Raw genomic sequence first — 18,884 nt, forward strand, 5'->3', positions numbered from 1 at the left:
TTTACAATATCCTACTGACTGAAAAAGCAAATTATAAAACAGATCAGCCTGCACAGATGTCAGGGTCGCCCTTACCTGTGTGCTTATCAAAATCCAGCCATCCCTGGACTCTGGAGAGAGAGAACCAGGCTCTCTTAGGACCTGGACTGACACCAGTGTTTTCAACAAGCTCCACAGCAAAATCTGAGGACTGTTTATTAGCTGGTGACCTCGAGCAGAGTAACTCCCTTTTCTGTGCCTTGGTTTTCTCATCTTTGTTTTTTTTTTTTTTTTTTTTTTTTTTTTACATTTTTTTGTTTCCATAGGTTTTTGGGGAACAGGTAGTATTTAGTTACATGGGTAAGTTCTTTAGTGCTGATTTGTGGGAATTTGGTATACCCATCACCCAAGCAGTATGCACTGAACCCAAGGTTTCCTCATCTTTAAAACAGGCATAAACATGGCTGCTACCTCAGGAGGTTACCGGGGCGACATCTCAGCCCAGGGCTTGGCACTCTGTAAGTGCTCAAAAATGCTCACTAAAACAATTACTGTTGCTGGTCCAACTCTTGTGCATTTCACACAGGGAAAACGGGGCTGAGGCCTGGCTCGGCCACTCTTTGGCTGTGTTGGCTATGAGCGGGGCCCTGCCCCTTGGGCCTTGGTTTCCTCCCCTGGAAGGAGAGGATTATTTGTGTGAGCCACGAGTGCCCCCGGTGTGGATGTGGTGGTCAGGTGTGCGGGGCAGTTCCTGGGTCCGAGGTCCGTTTTACCTTCGTTGCCCTCGCCAGGCGGGTGGTAGAAAGACAGCCCCAGGGAGATGATGGCGGCGATCTCCAGGATGATGAGCGTCACGTCCTGCAGCGCCTCCCACACGAGCTGCAGGAAGGTTTTTGGCTTCTTTGGAGGTATAAAGTTTTGCCCAAAAATTTGCTTTCTTTTTTCCAGGTCTGGAGCGGTGCCCGGCAAACCTGTGGACAGAGAGCAGAGAGGTTGGCCTGGGGGTCCGGGAGAGATGCAGGCGTGTTCTGGGAATCTAGGGGCAGAGAAGGAGAAACAGAGCAAGAACTTGCAGGTGGCTGGCCCAGGAGTCCAACATCTCTTCATGTTCTGGGCCCTAAGCAGGCTCCTGCCAAAAGCCAGAGACACCGTGCAGTGGGTTGAACGGCAGCCCCCAAAATATATATCCACATCATGATCCCCGGAACCTGTGAATGTGACCTCATTTGGGAAAATAGTCTTGTTGTTGAACTTAAGTTAAGGATATCACAATGAGAACATCCAGGATTATCTGTCTGGGCCCTAAATGCAATGATAGGTGTCCTTACAAGAGACACAGACACAGAGGGAAGATGCCATGTAAAAACAGAGGCAGACATTGGAGTGATGCAGCCATAAGCCAGGAAACGCCTGGGGCCACCAGACGCTGGAAGAAGCAAGGAAGGATTGTTCCTTGCTCTTCAGAGGGAGGTTTCTGCTCACACCTGATTTCTGACTTCTGGCCTCGAGTCATGAGAGAATAAACTTCCCTTGTTTTAAGCCACAATCAGTCTGTGGTCATTTGCTGTGGCAGCCACGGGAAGCGAATCCACACTCCTACAGCCGCCTCACACTGGTACCCTCCTTCTGCTCTCCCTCCTTTTGAATGCCTCACAGTGGTTAGAGAAGAATCAGAAGCCACTGCCTGGATTAAAATCCCAGTGTGATGGCCCTCGCTCTCTGAGCCTCAGTAAATTCTTCTGCAATGGTGATGGTGATTGTACTTAACCCATGGATGGTTGTGAATATCACATGAGGTAATTCATGTGGTCCATGAGCATTTATTGAGCGCCTACTAAGTGCCTGGCACTGTTGCAGACACTGGAACAGAGCAGCCCACCAGACAGAAGAGTGCCCACTTAGGGACTGCCCTCGCCGTGGATGCCTTGCAGTGTGCTCGGAGCGTGCCTGGTGGACATGCAGCTGACGCCGGTGGTTTCTCCTCTTCTGGACAAGGGAGTGAGGTATAGCCAGGTGCACCCCTCATCATGTGGGGCCTGGACAGAGTGGTAGGGGCCCACTTCCACCCACCATCTGCATTTCCAGATAATTCTTCCAGACTAGCAAGTCTGGAAGATTGGGAGGCTGCTCACTGTCTTTGGAATAAAGCCCACGTTTCCCAGCCTGGCACTCTGGCCCTCTCGTCTGACCCACAACCTGTGTCTGCAGCCTTGACTTTTGCCATGTGGCTTCCTCCCAGCAGAGGCAGGCCAGCACTTTGCCTTCCTCCTGCCACACTGTGCCCGTGCTGTGCCCTTCCCTGCTCTGGCACTGGCCACTGTTTTCCTGTGTATACGTCACCTCCTAAACTCCCTGGTATTGGGGTATGGACGACCCACAATTGGCAAACCCCAGGTGGATCTGTACCTTGGAAGAGGGGTCTGGAAGGGTGAACCTCTCATGGAGGAAATTCAGGCGTGTGACTAGGAGGTGTGTGGCTCTGGTGGGGAGGGCTCCCTCTGTCCACTGTCTGCTGTGCCCCTCAGAGGTCGGTGCTTCTTCTTGCTTCAGCCTTCCTTTCAAGTTGCCCCATGCCACCCCCAAGTCGCTGGTGTGCCATTTTATTTTTCCATGACAAGTGTCCTGTCACACCCCCAGGCCTTTACTCCTGCTGTTCAGCAAACCAGGAACAGCCTTTCCTCCATTCAGCACTGTGAGCCCCTCTCAAGGGCCCCTGCTGAGCAGCCTCCCCTCCACTCCAGGCAGAGAGTGGCCCTCTGCCTTTACTTCCCACAGCCTTCTCCGCAGCAGGCTTACCACTTCTCCGGACCCGTGTCCTACTTGGGCCGTGGACCTTGGGGGCAAAGACCAGTCTGATTCCTGTGCCTCAGAGCCTGGCACCTGAAGCCTTAGAATTGTCCCACCCGCTAAATGCAGGTCTGAGTATTACGAGCCTGGCCTGAACAGTGCAGCACAAATGGGCCCCTGCAGGCGGGCAATGACAGTCCTGTCACTGACCCAGCAAACCCTAGCACTTCTTGTGTCTTAGTGAGGACAGATGGTGGGGGGTGGTCAAGGAGGGGCACACACCCCTCATCAGACCTATGGCCTTCAGTCTACTCCCGCAAACAGCACCACCAGCACGCTAGGGTTGCAGGACTGGACCATGTGGCTGATGGGACCTTGTGGCCTAATGTATGGTTTTAGGGTTCTAACAGTCTGTTGTTTGTTGCCTCATTCACCCATTCATTCATTCAGTTTGCATTCCTGGAGCCCCCACTGTGGGCCTAGCCTGGTGCCAGGTTCTGGGCAGTGTGATATGCATGGAACAGACCTGGTTGCCCAAGGACATAAGAGCTCAGTGGTTCCAGGAGTCCAGCAGCCTGTGGTTTGGGTGTCTGTCCGGGGTTCTAGATGCGGAGTCTCCTCAGATGCTGACCATGAGATCTCCATCAGGAGCCTCCAAGGGCCAGGCTGGCTGAAACACCTCTACGGGGGGATCCCAGGGATGGCTCCGTCCCTAGGAGACCTCACACTAGCCTGCCTGTTGGTGCAGGCAAGCTCTTGGGATCCCATGTCCTGCATGTAATGAGAACAAAGGAACCCAGAGCCAGGTTAGGCTCATTTCATAGATGGGGAGACAAACTGCCCTAAGACCAAGCTGCTGCTGTGGGGCAGCTCCTGGGCTCTCAGAGCCCAGGGTAGCCTTGATCTAAGCACGTGGGAACACTGCCTCCACTGTTCCCTACTGGGCTGGCCATCTGGGAGATCCACGTACTGATTCCAGAAACTGCAGGAAGCTTCCCTGTCTTCCTCCTTTTGTCCAGTTCTACCCACAACCAACAACTGGAATTCCTCTACTTGACCTTTATTCCTTTAATTAAAAGCTCCAATTCCTTTAGATTTTCTGGGAGGGGAAGCCATCATCAGTTCTGGACGCCACGGTGTGAATGAGTTTCAGGCGTTTTCCTTGGGCTGGGTTTTGTCTAGGGAGAAGGGAGAGTTCAAGAGGGCAGTGGGCCTCTGAGGGAGGGGCTATGACCAGCCAATACTGGCCTGTTATGGCAGTTTGCTGTGGCTTTGGCCAGTCAATTCCCTTCTCTGAGCTGCAGTTTCCCCATTTCAACAATGGGAGTGTTCAATAAGATGGGTAGGTCCTGAGAATCCCAGGGGTTCTGAGATCTATAGGCCCTGAAATGGTTTTCCTAGGTTCTGTTTTCACATTTTGGAGCTCCTCATAAGATTTGGTGCAAATTAGGTCTTTGCCAAAAAAAAGTAAGTGAGGCCGGCCAACCTTCTGGGCCCTGCCTGATTGATTCCAAGAGGGGAGTCTCTGAACCTTCTGAGTTCCATGGTTCCGACATTCTGGAGTCCACACAGTGTAAACAGCTGATAACGTGGGTATTCCATTTTGGAAGTCAGGCCATATGCTGGGGCTCTGTCATGCTGGGAATCCACAGGCCAGGCATTGAGGTCCTGAGTCCTGGGACAGCAGACAGAGTAGGGGCTGCAAATTTGAACAGGTGTGGGGGTTGGGTGGGTTTTGTGAATGAGTGAAGTAGGTGAGTGGGAGACATTAGGGAGTGGTAGAAACTGGAGCAAAGTGAAGAACCTTGGCCCTTCCATTGCTTTTCAGCTCCTGTGTGGGAATATGGGCCCAGTGTGGCAGATCTTCCAATCTTCTAAGAGAAGCTGGACATTTGGAATTTGATGTAAAATCTCCCCATTAAAAACATGCCAGGTCCAAGTACAACACATCTGTGGGCTGGATTCAGCCCCTAAGTTGCTAGTTTGAGACCCCCAAGGCTATGGGTTGGGACAGGGAGATGTGGCTGGAAGGGTGAGGGGTCAGTGCAAAGTAGCTTCTCTGTCCCTCCCTCCATCTTCCAGGCAGCTCCTTCCCTAGCCCCTGCCCTTGCCCATTCCCTACAGACTTCTGAGAGGCCCTCTGTTTTTCAGAAATAACAACTCAGGGCATAAGAACATTTGTATGTTCTGCTAGGGCTGTTTCCATGGCAGTTTCCACAACAAGCATCCCAGAATCAAAGTCCAACATGGGAACCCTGGGCACTGAGGCTCACATGGGGCCTCTGAGAAGGTGGAGGTGGCCACAATGTCTTGCTCACTCCCCTCTTCTCAGCGGAAGAACAGCCAAGCCGGAGCTGAGGAAACCAAGCCCCAAGAACACAGGTGGGATTTGAACTCGGATGGCCTGATTTCAAATCCCAGCTCTGAGTGACCTTGGGTAAGTGCTTCACCTCTCACTGCCTCGGTTTCTGCTTTTGTAAAATGCAGGCGACAGCAGTGCCTATTTTACAGGGTTGGGGTGAGGCTTCAGCAAGATGTCTCACGTAAGGAGCCTAGTGCTGTGCCTGAAACCAGGTAGGCGCACTGTGTCATTATTACCGTCCAGGTTTTAGGCCAGGTGGGAGATTAAGCCAGACCTTCTGGAGAGGAAGACTTTGAACTGGCAGGATTTTGACAAGATAGGAAGGGGTCAGTCAAGGTGAGGAGAGGCACAGCAAAAGGGCCTTGTGACTGCAGACAAGCCATTTCCCTTCTCTGGGCCTCAGTTTCCCCACATGTGACATGAAGGACTGGTCTGGATGAAGGCTAGGGCTGGTGGCTCTGGTATTTGGTATCCAAAGATAGCGGTTTTGAGGACCTGCAGGTGGGACAGCTTGCCTGGTCCAGCCTACCTGTCATGCCCTTCCCAGGAGCTGAACCTTGTGGTCTCTTTTCCTTTCTGCTGAATATTAACACACATATTTTTGGGAGCAGAAACAACAGAGGCTGGTGTGAGAGATGAATGGCGTTTGAGATTCAATTTAGATCAAAGAGCATCTCACCATTTTGCATATTAAAAATTAATACAGGGTGTCAAAGATCACTGGACAAAAGCAGCGAGGCCCTGAAAATTGAGAAACACAAATGTCCAGATGCTATGTGGGGTTGTGCACTTTCAAATGTGAATTTTCTTTCTGTATAATTATAAGCAGAAGTCAGAGCACTAGGTGAGGAGCCAGGTTTTGGTCTTGGTTCTACTACTGACTTGTGAGTGAGCTTGGGCCAGTTTCATCCCTCGGAGACTCAGTTTTCTCATCAATAAAATGGGAACAAAATAACCCCTAGGTTGGGGAAACCCATGCACAGAGGAATGTGTGTGAAGCTCTCTAAACTGTAAAGGCATGTGCTTTTACTGTGAAAGTAAAAAACACTCCAACACTCGTCCAGATTTTTCAACTGGGGGCAGAATCTGTGTCCTACTACGTATGTAAAAGAAGACAGCCATGGCGCAAAGTGAGGGACTGGCTGGCTGTATAGGAACTTCCTGCTGTCATGGCTGCTTGCTGTCAGTGGGTGTTTGAGGAGCCTTGGCCTCAAAGTGTATCTGTATTCAGCTGTCCTGGACACTGTCCTGGGCTCTTCCCCAGCCTCTAAACCTCTGCCCTGGCCATTCCCATTCCTTTGCTTGGGGTACCTTCCTGTCTCTTCTTAGCCAATTTTGGCTCCCGCAAACTGCAGTCTCAGGCCATTAGAGAGGTTTCATTTGGTCTGCCTGGTGTTTTTTTTTAAAATGGAATTTTTTTGCAAACATTAAAAAGTCAATTCCATATAGAAATCCCGACATCTGGCTCACCAAGGGCATGTGCCCAGACCTATGGGAGTTGGAACTCATGTTTGAGAGCCGAGTGACAAACTCCAGCCCCACCTCAGCTCTGTTAGGCAAAGCTCGAGGGACAGTGGTTCTCTTGGGGGCAAAGGGAGCCTGTGCTTTGGCCCCAGAGCACAGAGCTGGGCACCTGGAGGAAAAGGTACAGGAGGGGCCTCTGGCTTTATGAGAGGGAAGGACTTTCTTTTTCTTTTATCTTTTTTAAATTAAAAAGTAAACTTTAATGTCGAAAATGCAAACTTGGGGAGGGCAGAAAGATCACACAAAAGGCTGTCACTTCACACTTGGGCTGCACAGCGACCCGGTAGAGGCGCTCCTCACTTCCCAGACAGTTGGAGGTGGCGGGGGAGTGGGGGAGCGGAAAGCAGCGCTCCTCCCTTCCCAGACAGTTGGAGGTGGCGGGGGAGTGGGGGGGGGGGCGGAAAGCAGCGCTCCTCAATTCCCAGACAGGGGCAGAGGCGCTCCTCACTTCCCAGACGGGAGGCGGGGGAGGGAGGAGGGGAAAGTGTCTCTCTCCTCAATTCCCAGATGGGGCGGCAGCCGGGCAGAGGCGCTCCTCACTTCCCAGACGGGGCGACGGCCGGGCAGAGGCGCTTCTCACTTCCCAGAGAGTGCGGCAGCCGAGCAGAGGCGCTTCTCACTTCCCAGACTGGGCGGCCGGGCAGAGGCGCTTCTCACTTCCCAGACTTGGGCGGCCGAGCAGAGGCGCTTCTCACTTTCCAGACGGGGCGGCCGGGCAGAGGCGCTTCTCACTTTCCAGACGGGGCGGCGGCCGGGCAGAGGGGCTCCTCACTTCCCAGACTGGGCGGCCGGGCAGAGGCGCTTCTCACTTCCCAGACAGCTGCCGTGGTGGGGCGGGCAGAGGCGCTCCTCACGTTCCAGATGGCGCAGCAGCCCGGTAGAGGCGCTCCTCATTATGAAAGGGAAGGACTTTCTAATGGGTGAGCTGAGGATGGATGGATTATTCTGGGAAGGAGGGAGGGAGCATGTTTACATAGAAGCTGGACGGCCCACTAAGGCCCACTAAGGTCCTGCACCAGATGCCAGGCCCCACTCAGACTCAACATCCTCCTGTCTTAAGGAGGCCTGAGTTCCCCTACCCTTCTCAGGCCCTCTGAAGGTAGAAAAGGTACCTAGGATCATACAAAATGGTGCACATCCAGTCATTCATTTACTCATTCAATCAATCACCAAATTTTGATTGAGCACCTACTATAAACCAGACTTTGTTCTACATGCTGGGGACACTATCGTAAGGAAGACAGGAGTGTCAGGAAGGATTTCCTGGCAGAAGTGTAGTTGTAATTGGGTGAGCTTGGAAGAAGGAGTGAGGGTTGATCAGGTGAAAGGGTGTGGGTCAGGAGAGGGGCTCTGAGAAGGCAAAAGAAACTCCAAAGGTCTTGGGAAAGGCCAGAGTGACTGAAGCATTCCTAGTTTGCTCCTCAGAAGAGGGGTCAGATGGTCCCCAAGGAAGAGGACACATCTACTGTACCCTTTGTCCCTACGGCCAGGAAAGGCTGGGATAGAAACTGAATTTATAGCATGCCACATGCGGTCAGGCTTACACAGGCCTTTGGGGTGAGGGTGAGCGTGTTCTCTAACAGAGACTTTGGCTCTTGTAACTCATCTTTTTGCCATCTTCCCCTTGCCTGCTTGGTAGCTCAGCACTGAATATGCAGTTCACCTCTGGGAGCTGCACCAGAGGACTCAGCAGCATGTATCAAGCTGTCGAATCTGCATCCTATTTCTTCTCTTCTCTCTTTGTCTGTTTTAAGTGACCTAACTTAGGTCATTTAAAATCAGTTTGTATGAGACAAACTTTTATAAGCCACTTAGAAGGTAGGATGTGGTTAATTAATCAGAATAAAGAAAGGACTATTGAGGTAGGTAAAGGAGCAGGGGCTGGGTTAGGGGTCAGAATGAAGGGGCGAGATGAAGGAATGGAGACATTTAACATATGGCTTACTTTCTGCTTTAGTGCTGTACTTGCGGGCAGGGCAGGGTTTCGCTCTTCCCATGTGTGAGGCACCTCACACCAAGAGGCTGGGCTGTATCAAAAGTAGAGGCCAATTGAGAGGGATTCAAGTGAGTTTTCCAGGCCATCTAGGTAACCACTGACCTCTTCTCCCCTGAGGGAGAGGCCTCCTCTGAGGCCCCACGAGGCTGCACATCTTTATTTCCAGCAAAGGGACCCCAGAGATTGTTTCCGCCCCTGGCGAGAGCAGGAATACACTAACTGCCCACTGAGGCTGGCTGATATTCAGGGGCACTGTCTGGCTGAGTGGACCTGCCTGCAGCCTGAGCAAATGATTTCAAGAAAAAAACCCAACAGTAATCACATTCCCCAAACTCTCCATCTGCTGCTCAGAGCTAGTGTGAAAACAAATTGCTCCCCCAGAGGCACCCAGGCCACCGGGGTAGCAGTGAGGGGGTGGAATTAAGTCAAGGGTAGGACTGTTTCCAGGAGTGGGGGGCTGGGAGCTGGGCCCCTTGTCTGCAGGGCCAGGGGCCATCAGCTGGGATGAGCTGCATGGTGCATGGCAGCAGCAGGCCAATGGGTAACCTCAGCCCTGGGTTCAAATCCCAGCAGTTCTTTGGTTCAGGGCTGGTGCCTTGGGCAAATCATTTCCCCTCTCAGAGCCACAGTCTTCACCTCCGTGAAATGGGAATAAATGCGCACCAGCACACAGTAGGCCCTCAGGAAACCTCCCTCCCCTCCTGCCTCTCTGGGGATCAGAGATGGGGATGTATGTGCTGAGGTTGTCCAGAAGCCCCTGCCCTCATGAGTGGCCACATGTCCCCCTTCAGAGCCACTTAATGGACTTGGGACAGACAGACAATGCCTCTGGGAAGAAAAGCCCTGTCTCTGGCATCCCCTGCAGTCTGGGGTTGACAGAGGATGGGGAATATGATGTGTGGAAATAGTGCTTGGCACACACTGGCCTTCATAAAGGATAGATGCAGCTGTCACTGCCACCACTGTACCACCACTACTGTTACTCTGGGCCTGGAATATGCATCCCAGGAATTTCTGTCTGTGTTGCCACTGTCTTAGCTTGTGTCAGAGAACACCATCACAGCCACAACACACCCCTACCCAGATCTGGAGACCTGGTTGGAATCTACCTTTCCTTCCTATGTGACCTTGAGTGGATCACTCAGCTTCTCTGAGGGGCCTTGGGCTGTCTGACTTGAGGATCACATAGAACCAAGGCTCTGACAGTACTCTGTAGATGGTAACGTTGTTCTGTGTTGAGCACTCATTATGCAGATGCACACATTGAGGCACAGGATTCTTCTGCTGGGAAGGCAACCAAGCCAGGCCTCTTGCCACAGAACTCAGTGGCCACCCTGCTCTGCTGCAGCCTGATCTAGTTGGGGGTAGGCTGTGTCTCCAAATGTCCCACAGTGACCCTATCTGTGGAAGCCAACATGAATGCTGATTCACTCCAGCTTGATCCCTGCGACAATGGGGTGCTCAGGAAATTTCAGATAAAATGAATGGTGAGTGCTTTCTCAGGAAAAACCACAAGGGTGGCTTCGTGGCCCTGCTTCATGTATTTAAAATGTAGCCTGCGAGGCACCCAGAAGGCAGGCGTGGGCCTTACTGCCCATGAGAGGCTGTTAGCGCATGCATGCATGCTCGAGGATGTGGCTGAGTGAGTGTGCAGATGCGAGCACACAAAGGTGTGTGGCACGGGCTGAGTGGAGGAGGGCGCCACGTGCTTCATATCCTGTCAGAGGCCAGATAGAATGGGTAGCTTGCACAGGCATCATTGCTGGGACTGTGGGAAGCCACACCGCTTCAAGACAAAGCAATGAAATGGGACAGCGGATCTAGGTCTGGACCTCGCTCGAGACTCCTTCCAGCTCTGTGACCTTGGGCGGGTGACTTCCCCTCTCTGGGCCTTGGTTTCATTTTTTTTTTTTTTTTTTTTTTTGAGACGAAGTCTTGCTCTTGTCTCCCAGGCTGGAGTGCAATGGCGTGATCTTGGATCACTGCAACCTCCGCCTCCTGGCTTCAAGCGATTCTCCTGCCTCGGCCCCCTGAGTAGCTGAGATTACAGGTGCCTGCCACCATGCCCGGCTAATTTTTGTATTTTCAGTTGAGATGGGGTTTCACCATGTTGGCCATGCTGGTCTAGAACTTCTGACCTAAGGTGATCCACCTACCTTGGCCTCCCAAAGTGCTGAGATTACAGGTGTGAGCCACCATGCCCGGCCTGGGCTTTGGTTTTTTCATGGGCAGCATGGGAATAATGATAGTGCCTGCCATATAGAGTTAAACAAGGTCGCATCTGGGTACCTGGCATATGGGAAGGCCTTGACTAATATTAGCTGCTATTGTTGCTATTACTGAGCTTTCTCCAAGGCACTAGTTCCTAACTTGGTTGTACACTGGAGCCACCAGGGAGCTTTAAAAAATATTAATGCCTGAGCCCCAAACTAGAGATTCTAATTGAAATGGACTGGGGCATGGCCCGGACATTGGGAGTTAGAAGAGCTCCCCAGGGATTGCAGTGTGCAGCAGGGAATGAAAACTTAGTGGTTCCTGGAGCAGTGGCTTTAGCATCACCTGGGGACTTGTTAGAAATGCACATTCTCAGGGCCCACCCAGACCTACTGACTCACACACTCTTGGATGGGGCAGGGCCAGCTGCATTGTCCTTGGCAATGGGGATACAGCCTTGGTTGAAGAACCACCGGCCTCGGGGAGGAGGGAGAGGAGGAAGCCTAATACTTGCCAGATGCTTTTGGCACAGCATCACCTTTGAGCCTCGCCAACAACCCTGAGACGTGGGGGCTTACTGCTGAGGCCTGTTCAGGTCACACAGTGAGGTGGGTGACAGAGCCTGTACCCAGCCTGGGTCGACTGTTCCTTTTCTTCTGTAGGGGCTGCCAGCTCCCACAGGGCCCATCTCCTTCCCTGAAAGCTGCCAACAGTCAGGCTCACAACCTGTCTTCCTGCAGCAGAGAAGGTCATGAGTGCTGTGGGCTGAAAAGCTGAGAGATCCAGACTTGAGTCCCCAGGTGCACAGAGCACTCTGACCCTATGTCTCCTACTGGTGGCTGCAGAAGGCTGGAGAAGGAGAAACTAGAACTGAGTGGTGAGAAAAAGGAGACTGGAAGAGGAGAAGAGGCAGTGTGGGGCCAGGAGCCGGCCTTCAAGTTCGGCTGTCACAGCATCCCTGCCCTGCTCCACAACCTCCCATGGCTCCCCATGTCCTCACAACCATCCAGTTCCTGGGCTCACAGTGGCCTCTCTGTGAGGTTGTCCCAAAGGACTCCTCCTGCCTCACTTCTAGCCATGCCACGTTTATCCCACTCTCCTGCCAAGCCACAGGTCTGCATGCGCCAGGTATTTACCTCTGTCTTGGCACATCCGGGTTCGAACCTAGGATGCCCACCCCTCTGTCGACTTATTTAGTTAGTCTTGAGAGACCCAGATGAACATTTACTACCACTTTCTGAAAGCCTTCCTTGATTTATTCAGCACGAACAATCTGTCCTCATCCTCCCCTGACAGCATTTGTCCCCTGGCTCATTTATTCACTAACACACATTTACTGCGCATCTCTCCTGTACTGGGTTTTGGCCCTGGGGGTCAAACACCAACTGAGACCCACCCTTTGCCACTACTGCCTTCTGGTTTCTGATTCCACCATTCCCTAAAGGGAGGCTGCTTGCACCAGCACACAGCAGGTCCTCAGGAAACCTCCCTCCCCTCCTGCTCTCTGGGGACCAGTGATGGGGATGTAAGTGCTGAGGTTGCCCAGATGCTCCTGCACACATGGGTGGCCACGTGCCCCCTGTAAGAGCCACTTAACAGACTTGGGGCAGAGAGACAATGCCTCTGTGTGAAAACAACTTGTGTCACGGGCATCCTGCTGCGATATCAGTCTGTATGGGCTGTCAAGGTAAGTTCAGAACTGGTCTGATGGTCTGGCTATCGCCTGGTGTGCATTGCAGGCATGTATGCAGTGCCTAGAGTTTATGATGACGTCACGGTGTTGATGGTTCCTGATGGGCAAGGTGCAGGGTAGGGGACGTCTCTCTGATACCCAGTGGTCCTAGGTGGAGTTTCCTATGAATCCAAAGTCTCTGTCATGTGGAGAGGGGCAGCATTTACCTGATTCTCCCCGATAGCCTTTGTCACCTAGCTCATTTATGGTTATGTGCTCATACACAGACCTGACATCTAGACACGCACATGCACACACAGATGTGGCACACAATTGTGGATGTGGCATTAGATTGTGGATGTGAATGTGCACAGTGCAGCGCAGGGTGGTTTCTCTCCAAGCATGTGGATGTAATGTCCATTCACTTATGTGCACCCACATGGACATGGCACACAACGGGCACACAGAGGCTGTGTTCCTGTAATCTGATATATGTGTGGACACAAGTTTCCACTGATTTAAACCCACCACCTGCCTTTTCTCCAAGTCAGGCTGAGTTCCCACTCCTCTCTCCACTGTGGGAATTCTTTACTAAACTTCTCCGCTCAGGGCTCCAGACCTCCCACATGGGCAGGGAAGTGGGTGTGGGGGCTGGGGATCTGGGTGGAAAGGGGTGGTCAGGACTCATCTAGAAGCTGTGAAAACATCAATGATCTGTACCAAAGAATGGGGGGATCTAGTGAAGCTGGGGCCCCTGAGAAGGGTTTACTGGATAAAATACAGGTTACCCAGAGAAACCTGAATTTTAGATAAACAGCAAATCATTTACCACTAATAAAAAAATTAGCAACTCATTGTTAATTTGCAATTCCAATGTCCCTGGATGCCCTGTATTTTTCTTTGTTAATCTGGCCATCCATCCCTAAGGCTCCCTGTCCCCTCTCCTCCACATCCCGTGGCCAGCTGCTCTCACCCTCCCATTCGACAGTTGGGAAAATGGAGGCCCAGAGACGCGGAAGTGACTTGACCCAGGTCCAGGGAGTTTCAGCTCCCTGGGGCTGGGCCCCTGACTCCTGGCCCAGGCCCTCTCAGCACCCCACAGAGACGAGGGAAGGGAACGACGGCTCGGCTTGCTTGAACCGAGCCTTACTACACACACAAATGATGGCCATTTCATATTCCCTGTCAGCCTCGCTGAAGAGATTTGGTTCAGCATGCCTTGAGGTGACCTCTGAGAGGACTTTGTCTCAGCTCTTTGGGAAAATGGAGGCCAGAAAAGCCCCCTCTTCCTCCTTCTGGGAAGGGGCCTCCATGGTTGAGCGCCGACAAGCAGCAGTTCCCTGTCCCTCCAGGTGGGGACACTCTGCAGAGCTGCTGCAGGCAGCCTCCCAGGACACCTTTCAGAGACAGAGGCAGAGTTCCACTCTCCACCTTGACACTTAGTGAGAGCTTCTGCAAGTGGTGCCCCTTCCCTGAGCCTCAGTTTCTTTATCCACAAACTGGGGGAGAGGGACAAGCTAGCTTCGCCTGCTGAGGTAGATGAAAGCAAGTGCAAAGGGCAGTGGTGGTGGGCACACAGCTGGCGCCCACAGCCTGGGTGGAACATCCCTCTCCCAATCCCTTTGAGCTCAAATGCTACCCCCGCAGTGCATCGACAGCAGTGGTGGCATGCTGGTGTCTTCTCATTGTTCTGTGATCTCAAGTGGCCCCTTCAATGATGCAGGACCAGCGCCCCTCTCATGGGCCCCACTTGGCTGGGGCTGCAGACATGCGGGCACGAAATGAGCACATGTGCTCCTACGTGACCACTTTATACATGGGGCTTGCATTTCCATTCTCCTGGCCATTCTGTAAGATATGGATTTTAAACTTCCTTTTATGGGCAGATGGACTGAGGCACAGAGAGATAAAGAGGCTTGCTCAGGGTCATGTGGCTAAAGCTAGGATTTGAACTCAGGTCCCTGAGGCTCCGAACTGTACTGTCTTCATGTTTCCTGCTTCAGGATGCAGCACTGAAATCAAAGCTGACAACTCTGCCATTTTCCTTGTTACTCTTGAGACAGCCTTTTGCTATAAACAGAGACTTGGCAATAGACAAGAGCTAGTTCCTAGGGATGCCAAGCACCTGAAGGAAATTGGGAAAACTTAGTCACCAGGCTGGGTGTTGCTAAATATTTGTGTTGTCACTGTGGTGTGGGTTCCTCCATTAGCATAAATAAAAATCTTATATTTCAAAAGCAAAAAATCCACAAGTCCTTCAAAAGCTACATCATTTATAGAAAAATGCACTTCTGTCTTTGGAAAGCGAGTGGGCTAAATAAACGGTGGTACATCTAGTCCAAAGAATACTACACAACAGATTTAAAAAATGAGATCCATTTATATGTACTAACATAGAAGGCTCTCCAAGATAAACTGCTGAGTGAAGAAAGCAAGTTGCAGAACAATGTGTATAGTTTTATTCCACTTATGTAAAACAGAAAACTCTAGAAAACAATAGTCTATTTTTTGTGAGTATATATATGTAAACGTGTAGCAAGAGGTCTGTAAGGATCAGCTCAAACTCATGAAGGTGGTATCTCTGGGGAAGGGAAAGGGCACTATGATTAGTTGCAGTGGTCTAGGGGACTCTAACTTTGACTGAAATATTTTAATTTTGGCCGGGCACGGTGGCTCACACCTGTAATCCCAGCACTTTGGGAGGCTGAGGTGGGTGGATCATCTGAGGTCAGTTCGAGACCAGCCTAGACAACATGATGAAACTCTGTCTCTACTAAAATACATATATATATTTATATTATATTATATATAAATATTTTTATATATTTATATTATATGATATATAATATATAAATATATCTCATATATATGATATATATTTATTAAATATATATTTTATATACTTATATGATATATAATATATAAATATATATCATATATTTATATGATATATAATATATAAATATATATCATATATTTATATGATATATAATATATAAATATATATCATATATTTATATGATATAAATATATGCAATCTCCACCTCCTGGGTTCAAGTGATTCTTCTTCCTCAGCCTCCTGAGTAGCTGCGACTATAGGCGTGCATAACCACGGCCAGCTAATTTATATATATATATATAATATATATATAAATAAATTATTTAGTGTGTACCCCCATCATCTTCTTTTCCTCCATGTCCTGTCCCTGTCTTCCATTAGAGTCCACTCCTGCCTCCTGACCCTGTTACACTCAAGAAAAACAAAGCAAAACTCAAGAAAAACATCTCGGATACGACCACACCCCTCTGCCATCTGCACACTGGTCCAGGCCACCATCCTTGCTCACCTGGATGGCCTCAGCAGCCACCTTGCCTGTCTCCCTGTTCCCACCACCCACAATTCGTACTCTACCCTGCAGCCCGGCGGACATTTCAAATGTGTAAAGTGCAGTGTGCTCAGGTCAAGCCCCGCTCAGAATGCTCCAGTGGCTCCCACTGCAGGCAGAGAAAATCCATGAGAAGATCCGGAAGGCCCTGCACAGAGGGCCCTGCTCTCCTCCGCAGTCTCATTGCCCGCTTCCCTCACTGTGCTCCAGTGACACCAGCCTCTTTTCTGAGGCTTCAACACAAGTGCTTTCCTGCCTTAGGGCCTTTGCTGTGCTGTTCCCTCTGCTTGGAATGCTTTCCCCCTGCCTCTGTACCTAATTCAGCACTTCTTTTGGTTGAACCCCCCTCCTAGATTCCTAGACCCCCTTTCGGAATGCTCTCATAGCTCCCTGAAAATCCCTTTCATTTTAATCACTATTTTAATAATTATTAATGAAGTTCTTTTTTCTTAATGCCTGATTCCCTTGCTGACTCTAAGCTCCATGAGAACACTCAATAAACATGTGGCCTCTCCTACACACACCTGCACAGGAAAAAGGCAGGTGAGGAGTGGCCAGTGCTTAACTCCAAAGCAATGTCTGCTCTAAGACAGGCATTTTCAGGCTGAGGACTGGGGGGCTGGGGAGATACTCAGGGTCTCCTGGAGTCACTCCCCTCTGTGCCCGAGACCACACAGCAAGCGCCTCAGTGGCCTCCCATGTCTTTGCTGTTGACAGGAGGGATGGAGGAGCCTCCAGCCAGAACCCCAACGCCATGAAGGCCATAAAAGGACTTGGGGAAAGGCACATCTCCGGCCTTGGCCTCAGCCTGGGATGTCACTCGAACTTTCCATTTAGGTGCCTGAAGTTACTACTGGGCGAAAAAGCTGTTGGTGAAATCCAGTATCAGAAATAAATGCCAGGAAAGTAGAAGCCTTCATTTCTGTGACAGTGGCTCCTCCCTGCTCTTAAAAAAGAGAACTTATTTGAGGATCAGGAGGCGTTTCCTAGAAATAGATTCTTCCTCAGGGAGAAAGAATTTTGCGGAGGATAGGAGGGTGGGGTGGGGGTGGGGGGAAGATGGTGATGAGATGGTGATGAAGCAAATCAGAAAACCCATGGAGACCCCATGAGAGAAGGTCCCTTGTTAAAGCTGATTTAGAAACCGCATTCACATCTGTGATTGCGTCTGAGCCTCAAGACTGCAGGGCCTGCATTAAGAGGTTCAAATTGCAGATGAGGAAACTGTGGTTTAGGGAAGTTAGGGAACTGACCCAAGGCTGCACATCTAAACTTCAAAACATTGACGACATCACAGCGCCATGGATCATGGCATTCTGCATGGACATTATGTAATTTTCTTCTCATGGTTTCCTTGTGACCTTATTTTGCTCCCCCCTCTCCATTTTACAGTTGGGGAAACTGAGGTATGGAGAGGTAAGGAAATCTATCCTGTGGATTTCAATGGAATCTCTCTGAATCTAGCACTCAAATGTTAACCGCTGCATCATTACCCCCTCTCTGCACCCCTGACTGTGAACCTGGGGCTGTATGGAACCTGTGCTAGCTCTTCCAACTGGGTGAGTCCTCAAGAAGGAGACTTGAATAGGATTACGAGGAGCCCCACCTTGTGGTTGAGGAAACTGAGGCACAGAGAGGGGAAAGTGCCTCTCCTCAAGGTGTATCAAGGGTGCCTGTGTCCATATCCTGGACTGTACATGGCAGCACACTGCCTCCTTTGAAGAGCAATGTTTCAGAGTACCTAACTCTGCCATGATCCTGGCATCAGGGCCACTTGGAAACCTCTGATCTCCTGGGAGGCAGTGTGGCTGTGGGATTAAGGGGGTCTGTGGAGTCGGAGAGACCTGAATTTGAATCCTGGCTCTGTCACTTTCCAGTTGTATGACCTTCAACAAGTTACATAAACAGCTTTGGGCCTGTATCCTTACCTGTAAAATGGGATAAATGGTATCTACCTCCTAAGATGAGTCTGAGGATCAAATGATGTATGCACATAATGTGCTAAGCATGCAGGGAAATACCTCAAGGAATGGAAGCCATTATTGGTGCTGTTATTATCTCCTAAAGAGCCATGATATTGGCTTTATGTACCCAGCTCCACAGCCCTTTGGTCTTCCCTGATTCTGAGTTGCAGCTGCGATGGGTAGCTCCCCGGTGTGCTGCCCATACGTCACCCCCATGCACTCACTGAATCTGTCTTCTGTTTCAGGGCTTTCTCTGAAGCTTGGAGGCCACTGGGTCTCCCCAAGCAGGGAGCCCAGAAGTGCTGGGAGTTACCCCCACCCTACCCAATGGGAGATGGGAGTCAGGATAAACACTGCAGCCTTGTATCCTCAGAGGGACAATTCTGAGGGACATCCTGCTTGCTTCCTCCAACGGTCTTTGAGGGGCCTAACCCAGTTGCCTGCAGCAGTAACTGGCTCAAGAGGGTGTCCTGTTTGGACACCCAGTTCTCTCCTCCCTGTTTAAAGTTCCCTCCTGTCTCACTCCTGAGATCACTCCCAAATATTCCACCTGCACCCCGTCATTGGCCCAGGCTCTGCTTTTGGGGGAGCCCAAATGAAGACAGGTGCCAAAGTTGGTAAAGGAGGCTCATGCAGGGTGTGAGGAAGCCCTGGGGTCTGGCTTCCTGGGTTGATCTTTTCTCACAGGGCCTCTGTTTCCTCTGGACTGAGGGGCTTGGATTGGCCCTCTAAGGGCTCTTCTTGCTAGAAAATTCTAAGATCCTCTGGCACACATCTCTTGTAACCATATCATTCATTCATGAAGCCATTCACATTTTATGAGGGGCCTTCTAAGGCTGCTGGGTCAGTGCTGTGGCCCTGGCGCCTAGTGGAGGGTGCTGGCGAACTGGAGGGAGGGAATGGACCTGGGCTGCTTTGGAGGGTTCAGAGAGAGGGCCTCACTCAGGGTGCCCCACCCCATGGACAAAGTCACTTTATGGAGAGGCCTGCTCTCTTCTCT

At 50.9% G+C, this 18,884-nt stretch overlaps 1 protein-coding gene and 1 long non-coding RNA gene across 12 annotated transcripts in view; one reads left to right on the plus strand and one right to left on the minus strand.

Annotated features, from left to right (window-relative positions):
- Positions 1 to 2,139, plus strand: part of LOC144339277 (uncharacterized) — a 30,462-nt gene extending 28,323 nt beyond the window's left edge. Inside the window, exon 2 of the long non-coding RNA XR_013414121.1 lies at positions 928 to 2,139. This is a non-coding gene — a long non-coding RNA (uncharacterized LOC144339277). The remainder of the gene's footprint in view (positions 1 to 927) is intronic.
- The window catches only part of ATP2B2 (ATPase plasma membrane Ca2+ transporting 2), a 188,284-nt gene that overhangs the window by 87,597 nt on the left and 81,803 nt on the right, over positions 1 to 18,884 (minus strand). For all 11 annotated transcript variants that reach the window (XM_015130243.3, XM_028844451.2, XM_028844452.2 and 8 more), the window contains exon 3: positions 753 to 950. In XM_015130243.3, the coding sequence (XP_014985729.1) occupies positions 753 to 950 (198 nt within the window). The remainder of the gene's footprint in view (positions 1 to 752; positions 951 to 18,884) is intronic.

Source organism: Macaca mulatta, chromosome 2 (assembly GCF_049350105.2).
Source record: "Macaca mulatta isolate MMU2019108-1 chromosome 2, T2T-MMU8v2.0, whole genome shotgun sequence".
Taxonomy (NCBI): domain Eukaryota; kingdom Metazoa; phylum Chordata; class Mammalia; order Primates; family Cercopithecidae; genus Macaca; species Macaca mulatta.